At 41.5% G+C, this 21,791-nt stretch overlaps 1 protein-coding gene across 1 annotated transcript; it reads right to left on the bottom strand.

The window, feature by feature from the left end:
• Positions 1-467: 467 nt before the first annotated feature.
• LOC102227640 (protein Wnt-7a-like) lies at positions 468-18,722 on the bottom strand. Its single transcript, XM_005812747.3, has 5 exons — positions 18,572-18,722; positions 16,005-16,416; positions 15,558-15,784; positions 11,361-11,632; positions 468-1,428 (listed from the first exon to the last, which is right to left on the bottom strand). The coding sequence occupies exons 2-5, from the start codon at positions 16,073-16,075 to the stop codon at positions 949-951; spliced, it is 1,050 nt and encodes a 349-aa protein (XP_005812804.1). The 5' UTR covers positions 16,076-16,416; positions 18,572-18,722; the 3' UTR covers positions 468-948.
• Positions 18,723-21,791: the final 3,069 nt, after the last annotated feature.

The following is a 21,791-nucleotide window of genomic DNA, read 5'->3' as shown; positions in this document are numbered from 1 at the left end:
AGTTCTTATTGTAGGCTACAGGATCGGTCAAGTTAACCTACATGGGATTCATTTCATTTTTTAGCCCCAGTGTTTAAGTTACCACAAATAAAATTAAAAAGTTGCAAAAACATTTTGCTTTTAAGTGCAGATATTATTTTTAGACATCCACACCATCTGCTTTGAGATGTAGTGGCGAGAGTATTCAGTGCAAAAACACAAAATCTTACCAAATATTTTTGTCCAGCTTCTAGTGCAAATGTCTTAGTGCATGTAAAATAAGACAAAAATAACTCAAAAGTAAGTTTTCAGAAAGACATAGGAGCTTGTTTTAAGTAAATAATTATTTAGTATTGATGAAAAAGTGTAAGTTTCACTGGTAGATTATTTCACTTATAACATGGGGAAAAGTCTCTTATTAGTTAAATAATCTGCCAATGGGAGTAGTATTTTAAAAAAAATACATTTTAAGAAATCATTGACTCAAATCAAGCTCCTATATGTTGCTGAAAAATTACTTGAAAGTTAGTTTTGTCTTATTTCAAGTATACTAAGATAATTGCAGAATAAATTGGACAAAAATTACCTGGTAGGATTTGTGTGTTTTTGCAGTGCTTTCAATGTGATCAGTAGTTTTCCAAGTCAATAAATTACTATTCTACAAAATGAAAAGCAAATAATGTTTGACATTCGTCCCACTGCATCTGTGGATATGTACTGTCTGCCAAAAAAACCCAAAAGTAGTCTGCAATATGAAAAAGCTCTGCACCTGAAAGATTAATGGAACAATTATGGACCTACGAGTTGAATCCAACGACTATTGGCGTCATCATAATCAACAGGAGCAGAACAGGCCAGTTAAAACTGTTGTAATGTGATTTTGTAAAGAAAAGCCACACATACCCAACCACACACCCACACACACATTCGCACACAGCACAGTCCAGGTGTGTGCCCTAATAAATATTCCTATTTACAGGTGTACACCTCTGTCCTCTCGCTGCAGGTGTTGCACTTGACGTAGCAGCACCACAGGAACTTGCAGTTGCACTGCCAAACGTGAGAGTACTGGTGAGTGTTGTATCCACGGCCACAGCACATCAGGTCACAGCTGTTGGGCTGCAGAGCCGTTTTATTGCACAGGCGCCCCTGTGTTCCCATGCTGCCGGTGAGCTGGTCGGCCTCGCAGTAGTTGGGCGACCTTTCGATGTAGACCAGCTCCGTGTCTTTCGGCTTGTGGTAGGAGTGGGGTTTCTTGACCTTGAGGAAGGTGGGGCGCTTGTTGCGGCTGGCGCGGACGGGCTCCACATGCACCGCTTGGTTGTACTTGTCTTTCAGGATGTATCCCAGCTGCCTGAACTTAGGCAGCGTCATCCAGCACGTCTTGGTAGTGCAGGATCCGGAAACGCCGTGGCACTTGCACTCCAGGCGAATCCCCTTCTCGAGGACCTGCAAAGCAAAGGAAAGGGTTGAAAGAAAGGAAATGAGTTTAAAGAGGACTAGCAGGCAATAATTTCACTGGCTTTTCACTGGATTTTACTTGTGTTCGAAAGTTGTCGTGGAGAAATCACTTTCTGCCTAGAAGCCAGACAGACATTTTGAAACAATCGTCCAACAAGGTCAGACAAACGTTTTGAGGCGTTTAGAGTGAATGTTGGCATTCCAGAGACCTCAGAGCTGCTGTGGCTAATAACTCATCCTGGGCCGTTCTTTAACCCAAAGAACATGTGAACTATTGTCTTAATAAAAAAAAAGGTACATGACCTGTACTTGTACAGCACCTTCTCAAATCTAGGGCTTTACTCTACATTCAGTCATTCATCCAATCACACAGACATTCACACACTGAATTTGTGTGAAAGGCCTTAGAATGATCATTGGGTTTTTCAGACTCCTTTGGGTTTTTTTCTCTTTCCAATCTGGTGTTGGGCACTTATAAAACAAAACAACAACAAAAAAACTAAAGAAAGTAGTTATTTTTTTCTTTTGGATTTTAGTCAGTAACCTCAGACCTTAAGGTCTGTTTGTTCTTAGAGATTTGGCCTTGTCTTCAAGGTCTATTCAAACACACTCATTTGCATAAAAATCGATATGAACTGATCCGTACTGATACTTACATTTTATGTTTTGTCTAAATTATTACTAACCTGCCTTAGACTTAACGGTTTTGCTTGTATTAATTCAATGAAAATGCTTTTATGTTGTAAATGATAGTATTCCCTTAAGAGAAAACTTTGTCTTCAAAAATATATTTTTCCATGGCAACAAAAACATCATTCAGGGTTTTCTCCATATTGTTATCAAATTTGAAACGTTAGTGTCTTGACGAGCCTGACTGCAAATGATCATGTGTCTAACATAAATCACACAGATAGGATTCATTATTTTGGAAAGAAAACTATCCATCCGTCCATTCATGCTTCAAGGCAATGGTGGTAGCAGCTGCTCCAACTTGCAGATTGACATCGGTAGACATTTTCTATAAATACTGTGATATCATTTTGAAGCCATGCTGCTGAGTGTACACACATGCATTATCGTGTTTTTAACAACCCCACAGTCCTAAGACGGGGACCAGTCCATGAGCTCTTTACCCTGTGCGAGGTACCGGTGGGGTCGCACTAACCATGCGTATGATTTCACAATTTTTTATCTTCTTTGTGTTTTGGGGAACTGACAGGACACCCCTGTTGCTTCCCCACTGACAGTCCGTGACATCTGCCGCGCTCCTCTACATCGTCTCACTAAGACTTACGGGAGGGTTGAACATATCCACTTTGCCCAGCATGTCTAAAACAGGCTTTTGAGCTTCCTCACGCGTGCCAGTGAGGAAGCAATGATGCCTGAAGTCTGCGACTTGAACTCCAGATGTTCCTGAGTCACCAAAAGAAGAAGTTTGCACTTGACTTGCACTCAAACCTTGAAACTCAGCGCCTCTCCTCAGACTCTACTTTAGTCTTGTAAATGAACTTTTTCTCATAGAATAAGAGTTGAAAGGAACTTGCTAGAGTTGGTTTGAGTAAATGATTAATGTCCTCCTTCTGGGGACATTATGCCAATGAATAATTGTCATGGTAACAAACTGCAGTATGATTTCTTTGGAGCATTTTTTCCAACCGCTACATGCTAGGAAACTGACTGACATGGGGGGGAAATGACTTGCGAACATCTCTGGAATGAGATGGGCAAGACAGAGGAGACAATAAACATCAGTTTTTTAACAATTTGGAACCTTTTTAAAAGAAACATGCATTTTTGTTTTTCTTTGATATTATAGTACATGCCCATGGGGCGTTGGTGGTAAAGGTGGTAGGAGTTTGTCTGGTAATTGATGGGTTGCCGGTTTGAGACCAGCTGACTTCATAATTTCACAATCTTCCCATTGATTACAAGAACTAACCCAAGACCCCAAAATGTCTCTTCCACAATGAATTCAAAGGCTCCCATGGCGACTGAAGACCGTTTGGTTTCTCGACACACGAGGACCTTTATAGAAAGGAGAGAAAGGCCTTTTCATGGCGTTGGCGAAGAACCTTTCACAACGTCAGGCAGAGCTGCGGGAACATTCTCTGTGTTCCTTGGGCTGAATGACATGAGCTTAGCGTGTTTCCTTCTCACTGAGCGGGAGCCCCGGCTGGCAATAGAAAAGCCTCTCCCTGCTTTTTAATTATTCCACTCTGATGTGGCCTCAGACTTTCTGGAGTCTCTTGGGGTAATTGTCAAAAGCCTGAGATGTGCAAAGCTTAGTGTGGTCGTGCCCCCCGCCCCCCCGGAGACCTGGCAAACACTGAAATAATGGAGCTCACTGAAGTGAAATCCCGTCGAAGCTGCCACTGTTTGCCTAACAGAACCCGTGTAAGCCTTCTGTGGCACCTTTTACGCCGCTGTTTATTCTTCTCAAGACGGGGAGAAACACTTGAAACACGCTTACATCATCTCTCATTAAATATGAAAGGTTTTCTACAATAATTACAGCGGTATAAGTATAGTACGTACATACTATGCGCCTGACAGAGTATTACGCTGTGATTAATGTCAGACCTCAAGCATGGAGCCTCACTTAAACACCAGTTTAGAGAAGCTGGGATAAACAGAAACAACAGAGGTTGTATGTAAAGTTGGGAAGCTGGGCTAATCCGAAGCAGAAGGAATTGCACATCGCGTTGTTTTTTTTATTCTCTGTAATACAAAAGACTCACACTAACAAGTAATTAGCTTGTAGCTAACAGTAGCTAGCAGTTTACTGACAGTTAGCTACTACTGTGAACATGCTGACGGTAGGACTGTGCTTTGCTACAAGTCTATACATTTTTGGCCGAAGACAGTTTGGACCAGTTCAAGACCTGCAGGTCACATTCAGCCTGAATGAATCCTGGTCACGACATTCAGCTCAGGAAAAAATTAAGAGCCCACTGCACTGAACCCCACCGCAAACCTCCAGATTATTCCACCAAATATTGATTTCTGAATTCTATGGGCATTTTATTTGCAAGGCTTTCCTTCTGGTGTTTATTATCCGGCGGCTCTGTTCCTTACTGCTTGCCAAGAACCTGCTCCTTTCTCTCCAGCCTCATAACTCTCTTCTCAAACTCCTCGTTGTGCTGCAGTAGATGATCGGCCAGATCAGGTAGACCCGTAAACTTCAATTTACAGTGGGAGCATTCGTATAACTCAGACTCCTAATCCTCAGGGGTAGATGACACCAAGAAATCCCTCTTAAGGTCTATGCTGTGATGGTCATTGTAGTGCATAGATAGTTAGCAATTGTCCCGTGCTAAAGGACAACTAGTAGCATTTCAGACACTTGAAAGGAAGTCAGTTGTCATCACCATTCCCGAGTTAAAACATTAGCATTGTTGTTTCTAAATGAATATGAACTTGTTTTCTTTGCGTTATCTGAGGTCTGATAGCAAGACATCTTTTTTGTTATTGTGACCATTTCTCATTTTATGCAAATTAATACTAAATTGCTGCTTGGAATTTCAGAGACATGTCAATAGTTCATAGAATAAAAGAATAATGTTCATTTTACTCAGACATGTGCCTATAAAAACTAAAACCAGAGAAACTGATCATTTCAAGTGGTCTCTTCAATTTTTCCAGAGCTGTATTTTCCTATACAGTTTTTATTATTCATGGCCTACCAGAATAGTGCCCATAGCTATCATACCACATATCCCCCATAATGCACCGCAACAGCTCAAAAGTGCATAAGCTGTGGTTGATGAAACAAGGAAACTTATGGCATATACAGTACAGACCAAAAGTTTGGACACACCTTCTCATTGAATTCAATGAGAAGGTGTGTCCAAATTTTTGGTCTGAACTGTATATATATATATATATATATATATATATATATATATATATATATATATATATACTGTATATAAAACCAGTCTCACACATGTTAATTAATCAAATAGATCCACAGCACAGTCACATATGGTGCAATTCCACTGCAAGAAACTGCAGTTCTATTCCTCACAGATCTATCCTTCCTGTCTGACATTCATCTAATTTGCAATTTCCTTTTGCTTTAAACGAAACATAATAATAAAAACAGGGCAAGGCTGCAGTTTCCGTTGTGCTGCAGCGGTTTCGCTTCAAATAATCTTGACTTCAGTCTGAAAGTTAGTCGGCAAATTACAGAGCTCATCCCTGACTTAGGGAGATCTTTCCATTTGTGTTCACCGGCTTGGAGGTAAGAAGCCTGATGACAACCGGCCTCAAGCAACTGTGGCAAAAAACTGAGCCTGGGCCGTAGCCCCGCCCACGCAAATAACAGTCTGAACACAGGGCACAAAGCGCCAAAAGCATCAAGCATCACAATTAATCATAATGACAATATATTTAACTGAAAACATGTGAAACATTACTCTGAAGTTTGTCTGACACCGTTTAGGTTTCCCTCCCAAAGAGAGAGAGAGAGAGAGAGAAGCAGGATGAATGGTTGAAATTGTTTAACTATTGTAGACAGAAAAAAAGAGCATCATTTTACATGCAATTAGCATGTACAAAGCATGCAAAGACGTTGCTTTGACAAATGAAAAGCTTGAAAAACGGTCAAGGTTAAAGCAACAAAGAACTGAAAAAACTACGACCTCATGTTCAGGTCTCATGTTTGACAGATGTTCATTTTGACGTCTGTCAAAAATGAATTGCTTTTACAGTCTCAGCATCTAAACTAATTATTTAACTTGATGTGAGAAAGTCCTGCAGCCTTTTCTGCTCCTCGTTATTCATCCTCAGTAAAACAAAATCTGTCATGACTATGCAACGCATGTGAGCGTGAAGTCACCCTCTGAGAAATTACTCAAGTAAGAGTAAAAAAGTATTTCATAAAAAGCCTAGTCAAGCACTGAGTAACTGATCACCAGAGCATTGGATTTAATATTCAACAATGACATAAGGCAGACAAAAGTAAAATTTTACGTAAAGATTCTGGTATTTTAAAGACTAAAATTTAAGAAATGTCAACAAATAAGGTAATTTTATAATAAGATTCAGGCAGATGAAAGATTTCTTCTGCCTCAGCCACTGAGGATCAGCTCACACTACAAGGGATGAAGATCTGCTTCTACTTTTATACCAAGTGTACCAAGTGTAATAGTTACACTTGGTGATGCAAATATATAGGTGCCTTAACACACACCTGCAGGTTTACCTGGCAGACTTCTTACCTTTGCTGCAGAAACCTGATACAAGACAACAACCAGTGAAGACATGAGAAGACTATTCCTTTTCTCCGTTCCTATGGAGTGTGCAGGAAAACATCTCAGATTTAATGCTTGGCCAAAGGCCATCCATAGCCACACCAGACCACCGGTCTTCACCACTGGACACTGGAAGCTGCTGTGTCCTGGCTGTGCTTTGACATTCGCTCTGGTCTCCTTCTCTCTCCCCTTTGTCCATGGATATGTGTCCAAAGGGGAGAGAGACTTTCCTTTCCTGGGATGTGGTAAACGTCAACCATCCATCAGTGCTTTCTTTCTTCGTGCACAGAATGTTTGACCATCTCCGATACACCGAACAACTGCAAAATACCCTATCAGCCCTTGAGCCAATGCGGTGTGGCAGTTATTGTAGCCATAGATAGATAAGAGTTAGGTACGCAGTGAGGACCGGTGCCAGGAGTCACTCCGGAGGATGTTGCTGACTACTGAAACACCCCGAGCCCCAAATGTGTTACTGAATCCCAAAGCACTCTGCTACAGTCTACACCAGACCGAGGCATTTTGCAGCTCACAGGCCTCATGCAGCCTGCTGTGACAACCTCTGACAGGCCCGTGTGAGTTTGTTGTGCATTACTGTGGCAATACAATGATGCAGCTTTTATGTCGAAGGCTACTCCTGCTACAAATTTTTCGCTGAAATACAATCATTGGTGCACTGCTGCGCCTCAGCAAATGTGCTGAACAGCTTCTCAGACTTTCACTCGCAGCACTAAAATATCCGTCCATCCGTTATCCAACACGCTTACCCCTAGTGGGGCCACATAGTGCCATTTCATAGCACAGTCTAGCAACTATTTTAACTTCAGTTGTTATAAAAATGTACATCTAAAGTGATATTGCTTTAATATCTTCAAATAAATATTTAGATTCACCATCCTAATAACTATGTTTGCTCTATCGTGGAGAAATTTAGATTTCTACGTACAAAAACATCTATTTTCATTAAGAAAATGATAGCATTTTGTCTACAATGTATTTTGAGTTAGGTTCCAAAATGTAACAAACGAACCCAAAAATCTTTGTTACACTAACTGTTTGGCCAGTAGGTATTTTTCTTTCCCAGAAGCTCCAGGGACTGTTTGAACCTCACTCGGGGGCCATCGTCACTGGAAGAAAGAAAACCTCGGCCGAGGTTTATTTCTAAACGTGACGATGCTGCAAAGCTAGGTTTTCCAGTTAAACCTTTCATGTGCATCACAGGATGTGACACGTTTGCTTCTGCTGTCGACTGCTTGCTTGTGTGTCTATCGATCTGTCGATTGGCTTCCTGTATTCTGGTTAATGACATTAAACCTTGCTAATGTGAGCCCCGTTAAGGTCCTGAGGCAGGATCACGATGCTTTTCATCTCACACTATACACTTCAGAAACGTTATTACACAATGGAATTAGAGATTAGACGTCTTCCCGATCAGTTGGGCTACTTCGAACTAGAATAATCAAACGATGTCAGCTGACATTTTTCCTCGCCTTCTATTTCTGGAATACAATAGTCAGTAAATACTCGGGGTTATATTTCCAAATTGTTTCAGCACAGTAGCTTGCCACCTTGTGTTTATGGCAGAATTAAAAAGCTGTTTACTTTTTTATCCAGGTCTGGACAGTAGGTGGCGACGTTAACTGGCTGTTAGATTATACTGAAAATGTTTTTCTTGAATGACAAATATAAAAGGGAGTAAAACTGAACATTTTGAACCCTGCTTCAAGGAAAAGTGAAAAACTAAAATAAATACCATACCCTTCACTGGAGTGGCAATATAAACTGTAGGGATGCACTACATATTGGCACCAACATCGGTATTGGCCAATATTAGTCTTTTTATTTTATTTTACTTTTTTTTACATATCGGCCCAGTTTTTATCGGTATCGATAAATAACTACTAATATTTATTTTTATGTGCTTCTGGTTGGGAGTTTTTCCAAAGGTGTTGAAACAATAGTGAAATGTATATAATACTGTGAAATATCGCTAATCGGCCATCACAAAAATAATTCTGATATCGGCCCAAATTTTCATATTGGTGCATAAAAGCAAATTGCATTATTTAGATTACTTTTGCATCACATAGATACTCTGTCCTGTTATGCTTCACATGTTCTGTTTTACAACACATGATCCAGATGGAAGGTCATTGTTTTGGCCCTCAGCCTAAAGCAGATTCAGTCGAAGATCCAGAGTTTTCTATGTCGGTCTCATGAAAACTGATGTTTTTAAAACACTGAGCGAACTCCCCCAACATTTCTGAAACTGGAGTTGTTTTATCATGACACAAATCTTGGCGCAACTCTGAATATCTGCTCATGTCAGAGAGAAAGAAGAAATTATTGCAGGTATTTAATGTTCCCAAACAACCCTGCTTCAAAGAAATTACCCAACTCATCCTCAAATGTGACATGAACAGATTAGAAAATCAGTAGGATGAAAATGACAATAATTGAAATAAAACAAAAAGTAACAAAATCAGGCAAAAGACTTCTTTTTTTTTCCAATTCAGTTTCTTTCAGCATAAAACTTCTGAAACTTTAACAAAAACTGCAGCTGTGTGTCTGTGTCTGGTGATGTTTTTGTTCAAAAGATGTTTTTTCTTCATTCAGTCGGTAGAGAATCCAGAAATATTACTCAAGCAAGAGTAACGATGCGTCACAATAAAGTAACTCAAGTAAAAGCAAAAGGTGCAGCGTAGTAAAAATTCTCCTAAAAGTACACTTTTTCAAAAAGGTTACTCAAATAAATGTAACTGAGTAAATGTAACTAACTCATTCCAAACTCCCTGTCAGCAGCCAGAGCTAGCTCCACTGGCTGCTGGTGCATGTTAGAATTCATTTTAAAATCATTTTGTCTGTTTCTAAAGTCCCATCCAACCACCGTCGGCTGCCCAGCCCTCACACACCCTTGTCTCGTTCACACAGCTTCTCCTCAGCTTCTTTGGCTGCAGTTCCACATGTGGAATAACCCACCTCTGCAAATCAGACAAGTTTTGAAATCACTACCTAAAACTCTGACCTTTGACACCGCTTGAGACATTTGTATCCGTTTAAAACATTGTAAAATGTCCCGTTAGGAACATTTGTTGCAGATGTTACTGCACCGAAGGTTCGGGGCAGAATTTCAAGCATCTATAACAGTTGGCAGAAAACTTTTTTTAACACTTTGTGATGGGCTAAAAATAACTCGTTTAAAAAAGAAGCCTTGAGTCTTGATGGGGCCCAACTGGGTAAATAAAAATATGAATAAATGTAACATGCAACAAATGTAACATTGATACAGTATCGGAATAAGAAATAGCCTATAACTCCATTTGTGTGTAACAGTGTGCTCAATAATGATCTCTATGGTTGAATTTGTGCTCTTTATTAAATACTTTTGACAATAAAGCAAAGTTCCTCCGAGATGTTCTAATCTGGACATAGGTCACCAAGTCATGGTTCATATTTTTCTGAATGTTTTATCAGAAGTTTGTTGAAAATCTGTACATAGAGACACTGTTGACCTACAGTCATGTTCAATAAATTAGAATAAATGTCCCAATGAGTCAGATTGCCTTTTGTAAAATAACTTCTAAGCAGATCTTACACCAGGTTTTCACTGAGCCCACATTTCTGTTTTTAAAAATAGTTTTATTTTATTGGTCTGGTGTTTTATTCTAATTTTAAATGTTTTGCTTTCATTGACTGCAAGTGGAAAATGAACAGAAATTAAGTTGTGAAACATAAGCTTTTGCCAAATCTATATAATGGGTTTCCCTTGGTGATCAGAGTTCCTCAGATAACTGAACTTTTTTAACAATATTCTAATTTATTCAATGGGTCCCGTATTAGGTGCTGCACCGACTGCAGTTTTCTGGTCGATCGCCGATTACCAATCTTTAAAAAGCCTGACCTGCAGATTCCCATTTTGGCCAATGCGAATTTTATTTTATTTTTTGTCTGAAATGTCGCTAAATATAGCAAGAAAGTTACTGACTATTGTCTGATGGGAGAGCAAAAGAGGACATTTTCTTTAGACCTTTGTTGAAGTAGATAAGACCGATTCCAGATAAAAAGCATTGGCCGATCTCCTAAAATTAAGAAAATTGGTGCCGATAAATCGACTGGCCAATAAATTGCTGCACCCCTAATATGTACTCGTGAACATATTAGCAAAACATGCAAAACTGGAACGAATCATTAACACGTACTGCTAATAGCAGAAACCTGAATAGTGAGTAAAATCCTTTTTTTTCCCCCACAAACACACACACATGCACACGTCCACACACGTTTGCATGGTTATCTTTGTGGGGACTTTCCTTTGACTTCCATTCATTTCTACAGCCTAAACCTTACCCTTATCCTAACCCTAACCATTATATACCTAACCCTAACCAAAACTCATTTCACACCGTAGTCCCAATTCTGACCCAAAAACAGCATTTCCAATTGTAGGGACCAGGCTTCGGTCCCCACAAGGAGCAGCGGGTCCCCACGACATAGTATGTGTCAGGAAAATTATCCCCACAAGGTATTATAAACAAACGCAAGCCCACACACACACACACACACACACACAAATTGAACCTCACTCTCATCTGTGAAGCAGAGCGACAGCAGCACAGGTTCCCTGATTTGACATTAGGGTCATGGAAATCCTTAACCCAAACATACCTTTCGGCCCACTTCGTTGTTGTGCAGATTCATGAGCGTCCTGGCGTTCTGCTTGATCTCGCGTGCGTCCACGAACACTTTGGAGAACCCCAGGCCGTAGTGGACGTCCGCTGAGCAGCCACCCCACTTCCAGCCCTCCTCCTGGTTGTAGAAACCCTGCTTCTCCTTGTCGCAGCCGCAGCCGCTCAGAGTGCCCTGGGTGCAGGCCGCGGTGACCGCGTGGGCCACGCCGGCCGCTATGATGGCGTAGGTGAATGCGGCCTCCTTACTGCCTGCGGAGACAGAAAGATGAAGAGAAAAAAAAAAAAGCAGTTTGGACGACAATTGCACACAACAGGATCCACTCTTTCAGGTCCTGTCAAGCCTCCTTACATACCTGGCATAACTGCTTCAGAGATGATTATGAAATGCACGAAGCAAGCCAAGTGCGATTCATTAATCAGGCTCTCTTTAAAGCAGATAAACTTCAGGATGAAGATCTAAAACGAAACGTGTAAAATGCGATATTGCGAATGGGAGAAAAGCGCAGATGAAAGAACATTTTTTTGTAAGGTAATTTTATTTATATAGCACATTTTCAGCAACGAGGTCATTCAAAGGGCTTAACAAGAGTTAGAGGAAATACAAACAATAACAAGAGAAAAATAAAAATATAAAACTACATATTGGTTCCCCATGTTTAGTAAGAGTAAGAATTTATAAACTAGTAAGGGTTTCTCTGGATTCATGACTTGATAAAACTAAGGGTTGGTTCTCCATGTTTGATTCTATAAAGTAGACGATCCTAAATGTTGATCTGGGGTAATAAGTAGCTTCTCTAGATGAGTTTCTCTGGATTCTGAGTTTGTTCTATTTCCTGAAGTACAAAAACTAAATGTTCCTGTTCTGGAAGTAGTTTCTCAGGATTCTAAGTTTGCTCTAATTCCTTTTTGTAACTCCATAATTTATTAGCTAGAAGGAGTTGTGGAGAAACATTGTCCTTAATCAAGCGTAACGCCCAATCAAACATGCTACTCTGTCCTTGGGTGAATATATATATATATAGATATATATACGTATATATATCTATATATATATACAAGGTTTCCCATAGAAAACGTGTTAAGCCCGGTGGTTGGGCGCTCAGGCAGTGGTTCATCCAGCGGCCAGTCGTGTTTTTGAGTTAAAAATTTTTTAAAGTTGACAGGAAACTTGAAAATATCACTTGATAATTATGTGCTGGAAGTTTAGATGATTTAACACCTGAACTTCAACTATAGAGTCTTAAAAGTGCAAACATTTTTTAAAAACTTAAATAAATAAGCAACACTTAGCCTGGTGGGGGCAGAAGTACAGTCTGGTGGCCCACCAGGCTTATAATACACTGGAGGAAACCCTGTATTCATTTTTAACACAGGACAAAAAAATCTTTTTGCATGACTTCTGGCCCGGTTCCCTGCCAGCCGCCATGCCGGTCTCCACCCTGCGGAGGTGAATCTGAGAGGCATGCACAAACCTCCCAGCACGGAGAGATTTCCAGCCCTATAAATCTGACCACTTCAGGCCAACTGCAGTTTTTATTAATTAAATCAGAGATAACTCCTGGTGGAGCGCACCTGGACCGTATCCAGGAACAGTCAATAAAGTTGCTGGATTTTAACAGCTAAACTTCTGCAGGCGCACTTCTTCACACAGATCTGGTCCTCGGACGAATCAGAGGACCAGACGCAGCGGTGCGCCGCTCCGCAGACACTCCAGTGCTCCAGTTGGCTTCAGCGGTTCAAAAACTGAGTAGCCAGTTTAAGGAGTTAAGTTGTCAGTGGGACAGATCCCTCACCCTAATGCCAAAACACTACCCACTGCTGCGTGACCGCCAACAACAATCCCAAATTTATATATTCTTGTCAGGCGTCAGCGTTCCAGTCCAGTAACACAAAACAATGGATTCGCACTCTGCAGGGCAGCTGGACCTGAGCAGCGCTCAGCTGAACTCCTGACTAAAATGCGTTCTCCGCAGCACAAAAACGCTGAGACTCCCATCTCCCTTCAATGCGATGTTAAGGCACACGGTAACGGAGAGTCTTCCTGAAGCGAAGCACTGGGAATTGTTTGATGGTGAAAAGCTGCAGAACCTGGAGGGGAAATTTGTAAACTTACAGCAAAGCGCCTGCCTGAACTTGACGTTTTTGGGGAGGGGAAGTGTTGGGGGGGATGAACATACATGGTTTGGCTGAGCAATGATGAAAAGCATTTAGATCTCTGTGTGTATGTTGTTGTTTTTTTAGTGCATCAAATTAAGTTTTAATACTACTGCATCCAAAAGGATGCACTGCAAAAACACAAACTCTTACCAAGTATTTTTCTCAAGATCTCTAGTGCAAGTGTCTTATTACACTTGAAATAAGACAAAGTTAACTTACAAGTAACTTTTCAGCAAGATAAAGTAGTTTGTTTTAAGTAACTAATTTCTTAATATTGATTTAAAAATACTAGTTCCATTGGCAGATTATGTCACTTAAAACACGACATTTTCCCCATAATGTAAGTGAAATAATCTGCCGGTGGAACTAGAACTTTTTCATCAATATTAAAGAATTATTGACTTAAAACAAACTCCTAGATCTTGCTGAAAAGATGTTGCTTGTACTAAGATGTTTGGACTAGAAACTAGACCAAAAATACTTGGTAAGATTTTGTGTTTTTCCAGTCAAAGACTCCTCCACTGCCAACACACTGCAAAAACACGAAATTTTACCAAGTATTTTTTTGTCTAGTTTCTAGTCCAAACATCTTAGTACACTTGGAATAAAATAAAACTACTCACAATTAACTTTTCAGCAAGATATAGGAGCTTGGTTTAAGTCAATAACATTGATGAAAACGTACGGCTTCCATTGGTAGATTACTTTACGCATAACAAGACATTTTTATCATGTTATAAGTAAAATAATCTGCCAATGGAACTGGAACATTTTTCATCAGTTTTAAATAATTTTTTTTTTTTTTTTTAAAAAAAAAGCTCCTACATCTTCTGGGAAAGTCACTTATAAGTTATTTGCATCTTACTTCAAGTGTACTAAGATCCACAAGATTACTTGGTAAGATTTTATGTTTTTGCAGTGTTGGAGCGGCGTTAAACCCCGCGGCCGATGCAGCAAGACGCAGATATGCTGCGATGAAGGATTGAACATCCTTAGGGAGCAAAAAGACACCCGAAGCCTGAGTCCGTCCATCTGTCCGTCCCTCCAGACGACAGGACGTTGGAGGACGTAGGCGGCAGAGTGCGGGCTTGTTAGGAAATATTTGTGCTCTGCCGTCTGCAGCTAAGCATCGCCTGCAGCTTTGTTCCACAGACACCATCAGACATGAGGCTCGCTTTCCCACAGAGCAGATGCAACCGGCCTCTGCTTCAGACTCGTAGACATCTGTCCAAAGGTCAGAGGGTCAAGTACCTCAGAGGAATGTTTCCTCTGGACCGAATGTTTTTTGTTTGAAAATTTATAGCAATTTTCAACAATCCGTCTCTGCGGTGGCATCTTTCCTCTTTCTGCTAAGGGAGACGCTGCCGGCTTATTAATGCAGAATAAAACATGCCAGCGCAATCACAAAAAATGGGTTTCATTTTTTGTTTCAATAAACACCATGTTTATTAATTCGGTCTTTTCTGGAATTTTATGGGGGGGTCTTGATGTTGCATCGTGTCATATTCATATTAGAAATATTTTTTTGACGTTGTTTTACCGTCAGAGTCAAACAAAACAAAAGAAACAGCCTGCATTGCAAAAACACAAAATCTTACCAAGTATTTGTCTAATTTCTGGTGCAAATGTCTTAGTGCAGACAAAAATGATTTAGAAGTAACTTTTCAGCGAGATAGAGGAGCTTGTTTTATGTAAATAATCATTTAATATTGATGGAAAAAGTACTGGTTCCATTGACAAATTATTTTACTAATAACAAGAGGAAAATGTCTTCTTACAAGTGAAATAATCAACCAATGGAACTAGAACTTTTTCATCAATATTAAAGAAATTGACGACTCAAAACAAGCTCCTGTATCTTGCCAAAGTGTTACTTGTCAGTTAGTTTTGTCTTATTTCAAGTTCACCAATATATTTGCTCCAGAAACTTGAACCAAAAACTTCTTGATAAAATTTTTTTTGCGTTTCTGCAGTGCGGGCAGACAGACAGACAGACAGACGTTTCCCGGCCACCTACCCACTTTGAGCTCCTTCCCAAACACGGTCGTCTCCCCCAGGGCCGAGCAGTTCCAGCGGCCGTGCCTGAACTGGAACTGGCACTCGTTGATGCCCGCCTGGACTCCCTCTCCCACCACGATGATGGCGTCGGGTCGGCTCTGACAGATCGTCCGCTGCCGGGGGGCCAAGCCCGGGATCTTGTTGCAGATGATGCTGGCTCCCAGCGCGACAACCGACGACAGCCCCCTGCGAGGAGGAGACATGCAGGTGAACATGCGTCCAGCAGCAGCAGAACAACAGCTACAGGTGTGCAGGAAGAAACGCCGACAGCTGACTTTCTGCTTTCACCAACTCCTCTCTCTGCGGAGCTGATGGGAAAACTCACCTGCCGGCTGGTCCTGACCTAATAACCCCCCACCCCGCTGTCGGGTCATTACAGCCACGCTTCAGGAAATCCGCAACTCACCCGATTTTCAGGTAAACTACTCCGAGGCAGAGGAAAAAATGGAAAATCCAGCGCCGGGTCTTCCTGCTCATGGTGGGATTTAATCCTCTGCCGCAGCAGAAAACTCCTTCAGGGTCTCCAGGTGTTCCGAGCCGTCGGACCACAGTGAGTCCACGGTGAGCGGCAGCGAGCCCGTCCCGGTCTGATTCGGTGGGAGTCCGGTTGTGGGAGCCTGCGGAGGGGGCATTATTGGAGCGGCTGATCCCGGCCGCTCCGCTTTGTGATCCGGCTCAACAATCGCGTCCGTCTGGGTCTCGCTCCGCGTGGGGCTACCTTTTTCTATCAGGGCGTGTTCTGCCGAGGATCTGCCTCCGAGCCCCGCGCGCTTCTGAGCCGAGGAGCTGTAAGAGTCGCGCGGCCAGGCTGGTAACGCCTTTTATTTAAAGCGTCCCAGCAGGGAGAAAACAGAAAGTTTGACAAAAGACGGCCATTAATTATGTCGCACACGAAAACCTGGCCATTAAAATGCCAGCAGTTTAGCTTACATATAATAAATATAATACAATATATAGGCACGTGCAGAGAGTGGGGAGGGAGCACCTGCCTCTTTCATCCTCGATGCCCCAAATCTTTTCAAAAAGTGACTGAACCGATTCTCATCCGAGACATGCCTCTGCCTCCATGTTGCTAGGACACCAGGCCCATGGTGGTGGGGGCAGGGGGGGGGGGCGGCACTGCGCCTCCAAATATCAGATTATGGCCAAGATTATTTTTTTCTCCCCATCACTTTATAAAATCCAAATAGGAATCTGATGACACTTTCCATCCGATACGACTGAGCTTGACTTTCCTCGCAAAAGTGAATGGGGCCAAACTTTCAAAGAACAAAAACACAAAGTCATATGGCTGCACAAGAATTTTAATTTGGGGAAGCAAAAGGGACTGAAAACAAGTGCACACCACACTTTCCAGATGTCTGTACTGCACGCAATGTTCAGAGACATTTATCAGCACTTTGTGTTGGTCTGTGACATAAACTCCCATGGAAACACATAAAAAGCCTGGAGTTGTGGAGGGAGTGCTCCGATTAGTGGACTGGTCCCCAACAACACCAGGATATCGATTAACAAAACTTTGTGTTCAGTTAAACACATTTCAAATGTGACGCTTGCTCTGACGGCCCGTGTCAGCCTTCAGTTCACCAACAATGATTAACAGCAACATATTTAACCAACTGCGGATAAATCTACCACCATTTCATTTAACACACGCACTCCTTGCTGATCTGAGTTACTGGCCCAGAATAATTCAGAGGCAGCATCTGTTGATCTGCTGATGGAAAGTCTTCATTTAAAGGTGCAGATTCAGAGGACTGCACTTTAAAGTAGTCACTTCACACTTCATTACTTTTTAGAGACCAGTAAAACAAACCAATGAACAGGGTTTACAGATTCTCTCGCATCCGGTAAAACGGTAAAAGATAAATGCCGCCACCTAATGGTCACTTTTAGAACTACGGTGGTAAAAACATGCGTCTCTCTTCTTTTTTTTCTTTGCTGAAAAAATGTTGATTATGTAAAATCAACATTTTTGAGCTCTATATCCTATTATAATGTAATTCCCTCATCAAAAACATACCTTGAGTGTTGCTTTGATTCTTTCATGCACGTTTGAGAAATACTTTAATTTCCCGTGCTAACCAATCAATTGTGCAAAATACCAGCAAAGGTGTGTTTTTGATGAGGGAATTAGATTATAACATGATGTAAAAGCTCAAAACAAGCACATTTTAGATGACACTGCCCCTTTAAATCAAACTGTTTAGGGAAAGCAGTGATATTTAAGCAGGAAGAGGCAGTAAAGTGCTTCCTACTGATGTTTTAGTCCTTAGGTTTTCCATCCGGCTGCTCATCAGTGGCTTATAGGTTCTGTTTACACCAAACTGCAGAACAGATTTGTATCAGATGTCTTCTTGTGATGTTTATGGAGACTTTAAAGATGAATTTAGGTTTAAAAAAAAAAGATTCCTCGTAAAGAACGCAGAGCCGCAGAGGTATTGGTTATGGTGTCGGTGCAGCAACTACCTGGTTCAATACAAACCAGACAGCAGTTCTGTTTTCCAGTTGGTACCGCTGACGGCATCGGAACATATCCTAAAATATGGTGTCGGACCTTTTGGTAACACTTTGTTTGAAGAGGTGTGCATAAGACTGATGTGACACTGTTACGAACACGAATGTTTAGTGCTGCTGTCATGAAGTGGCATTCGGCAAATAATGACACTTTTAATGCAAAGTTGACGCTTTTAATTAACTTTTAATGCAACTTTGCAGCTAAAGTGTCATTATTTGCCGAATGCCACTTCATGACAGCAGCACTAAACATTTATGAAGACTCCTTCATGTTCATAACAGGTGTTATGTCATGTTTATGACAGTGTCATGTCAGTCTTATGCACACCGCTCCAAATAAAACGTTACCAGGTTTACTTTGGGGTTGTTCCCACTCTCCAGGGAAGGCAATGGGTTGTACAGTTATCTCCTAGGCAGGGCAAACAATCACAAACCTAAAACTATACAATCTACTACCTCACACTGAGTGAGCAGCTGAAGAACGATCCGACGGCGACGGCAGCGTCCGGTGGAGGGCAGCAGGAACTCGTCCGCGGCTCAGACTGACGAGGAAAGCACTTTGAGAAAGACAGCAGGTTGAATAGTTATCTCCCGGTGCGGGTGTGACCCTAAAACTATACAACCTACTACCTCATCCCACCGTGCCGACAAGGATGTCGCTTCGCTTTCCGCCTTGAAAGTGTGAAAAAATAAAAAATAATTACATCTGGGAGGGGAGCCTTCCTGCGAAAAAAAGAAAAGAAAAAAAAGACGGAAAGCAGAGAAGTGGAGTCAGAATGGGGAGTGTCAGATGTCACAACACAAATGCGCCCGCGTTCACAATTTACACCACAAGGGGGGCCCACAAGTGAGACGTTGGAGAACCGTTAAAGATTGTTTATTTTATTTAAAACCCTCACGGAAATGTAAAATTATCACAAAATATTGCAATAATGATGTCAGCTGTTATAAATGTATATTTCCTCAACTCTTCTGATGAAAAAACTGTGAAATTAAAAGCATTTTCATGAAGTGGCGGTTTCTGATATGGGCAACCGCCCAGGGCTGCATCATGGCATGAGATCCCCCCATCCATCCCTTCATTTAGCCCTTATTCCCTTCATCTGTCCCTCTATCCAAAGCTTTTCTAAATTCTCTTAGGTTATTATCATAAGTTCCTTCGTTTTCGTTACATTTTCAAAACGGCCAGGGAAAATCTGAAGGCTCTGAGGCAGATTATAATTCACACTCCTGACCAAATTCACTTAAAAAAATACTTTATTGATTTCAAAAGGGAAATTAAATGTTGTTGAAACTCATTTATGTCAAGAGTTAGACAGTGATGGCGGTGGGCAGGAAAGAGCTCCTGTAGCAGTCTGTATTACAACTAATTTGAAGAAGCCTCTGACTTAAGACCCTGTTTCTCTACGACTTGGTGCAGACATGTAGACACCTTCAACTTTACCCTCTGATTGCATTGAGTCTTTCATAAAAATCAATCAAAAAAGAAAAGAAATATCCTTTGTGGTTATGATCTCTGTCTGACCTGCCTATTCCAATTTTGGCAGAGACCTTTTATTTATTTTTTGTTCTAAAATGTCACTAAATGTAGCAAGAAAGTCGCTGAGTTGGTAACAGTGGGGTGACTACTGCTAACTGCGAAGTGCAGACATGACCTGGTGGGCCGGTCTGTCAGTCAAACCTCACAAGTGGACGGTGGCTGATTTGTTTTTTTAGACCACTACTGATGTAGATAATATCGGAGAATAAGTATCGGCCAATCATTGATCTCCCAAAACTAAAAAAATTGGCTGGTCTATAAATCGGGGCACCCTTAATTCAGACATTTGATTTCCCACAAGCAGCTGCAGAATTTAGGACTGCGTGGTCCAGCAAGAAGTTGTGAGACAGTCAGTGGGTTTTTTGCCATTGTGGACACAAAAAAAAGTTACATGCATTCATTTGTTGGATGTGGATTCTCTTGTTGGGACTGAAAGCTGACTAAACGGAATGAAAATATAATCGATTCAAATATGCCATCACTTGAAAAATTGATGGGTACAAAAAACACCCAAAAAACAATTATGGCTAGAGCTTTTATTTCAACCTTGTTAGTCAAAATAAATATATTGCCAATGTGCAAAATTAATGCCACAGAGGGGTTCCAGGTTGGAGTCGTCCCCTCTATAATAATGCCGATCAGCCTGTTGGATGGAGTCTCACAGCAGCGGATGCTGAAGGTCACAGGTGTTCATCATAACAGTTAAGAGAAGAAGCAGTGAGAAATGTGGACTTGCCATCTGAAACATCATCATTTCCTGACATTATGCAGCCCTGCCTGGAATATTAAAGCTCCAGAACATTTTTGAAATCATTTGAAAGCCTAAACATGGGGCAGTAAAACATTTAGATTGATGAACAGGAACAAGCTGAATGTCAGTATCCTTCAATGTTATTTTTTTTATTTAAAGTTTAAGTGGAGAGAAAAAGGTTTTTTTTTCTTTTTTGCTTGTACACGTTTCTGTAAACAAAAATAAAAAAAAACTTTAACCTGAATGTTCCCACTGTGGGAACAATACCGGGATATTTTTTATTGCATTTCGGTGTTTTTCTTCTTTAACTCATGTAGCTGGTGTCCTTTAGGAGGAAGGAGGCTCCGATAACTGATCACAAGTTCTCCTCCGTCTTCCTCCTGGATCAGCGAATGAAGCTAGCGAGCTAATCCCCACCATGAGCCACGGTGACGGACAAGATGAGCCGGATTTTTTCCTGGGAGAGTCTCACTTCTGTTATAGCGAACCTTCAACATAAAGCATAAAGCCAAGAGACGTAACCCGCAGTTACAGCAGCGCCACATTCTCAGCCGAACCCCGTTAACCATCCCTGATAGCCGGCTAGCTAACAATCCCTGACAGCTAGCATCCCGGTCCAGCATGGGTGTCCAGAACAGCAAAGCTCGCATTAAAGCACCGGAGCCACTCTTCCGGCCAGAATGTCCCCTTCACTCCGCTGGTTTTCTATCAAGGTGAATATCAGAGCTAAAAATCCAACTAGAAGTTCATACGAAACTAAATACTGCAGGTATAAAGGATTCTGTACACCCACCTGGCTGACTGTCCTACTTCTGCTCACTCCGTCCCCTCGCAGCCGCAGTGCTGCCACCTTGTGGTCGATGTATACAAGCATTCATGCAAAATAATAGAAAAGATAATACTGCAGTTGGTAGCACTGTCACCTTGCAGCAAGAAGGTCCTGGGTTCGATTCCCGGCCCGGGGTCTTTCTGCACGGAGTTAGCATGTTCTCCCTGTGCATGCGTGGGTTCTGTCCGGGTTCTCCGGCTTCCTCCCACAGTCCAAAAACATGACTGTTAGGTTAATTGGTCTCTAAATTCTCCCTAGGTGCGAGTGTGTGTGTGTGTGTGCATGGTTGTTTGTCTGTGTTGCCCTGCGACAGACTGGCAACCTGTCCAGGGTGACACCGCCTCTCGCCCGGAACGTTAGCTGGAGATAGACACCAGCCCACCTCCTGACCCCACTAGGGACAAGGGTGTTAGAAAATGGATGGATGGATAGTACTATTGAGCAAGTGTAAAAAAAAAAAGAAAAAAAGGAACAAGAAAAGAGTTGCTTTAAAATACCAAAATTCCTCCTAACTTTATATTTTGGCCTGTCGGTTTATCCATCCATCCATCTTCTT

Source organism: Xiphophorus maculatus, chromosome 20 (assembly GCF_002775205.1).
Source record: "Xiphophorus maculatus strain JP 163 A chromosome 20, X_maculatus-5.0-male, whole genome shotgun sequence".
NCBI lineage: Eukaryota > Metazoa > Chordata > Actinopteri > Cyprinodontiformes > Poeciliidae > Xiphophorus > Xiphophorus maculatus.
This window is presented reverse-complemented; position numbering and strand designations above follow the sequence as displayed.

What these genes read in the sequence shown, in the direction of transcription:
- LOC102227640 (XM_005812747.3), bottom strand. Translation starts at nt 16,075, where the DNA reads ATGAGCAGGAAGACCCGGCGCTGGATTTTCCATTTTTTCCTCTGCCTC. An exon ending in GTAGTTTACCTGAAAATCGG is followed by an intron (nt 15,785 to 16,004) that starts GTGAGTTGCGGA and finishes TCCTCCTCGCAG; the next exon opens with GGGGCTGTCGTCGGTTGTCG. An exon ending in TGGGAAGGAGCTCAAAGTGG is followed by an intron (nt 11,633 to 15,557) that starts GTAGGTGGCCGG and finishes CTGTCTCCGCAG; the next exon opens with GCAGTAAGGAGGCCGCATTC.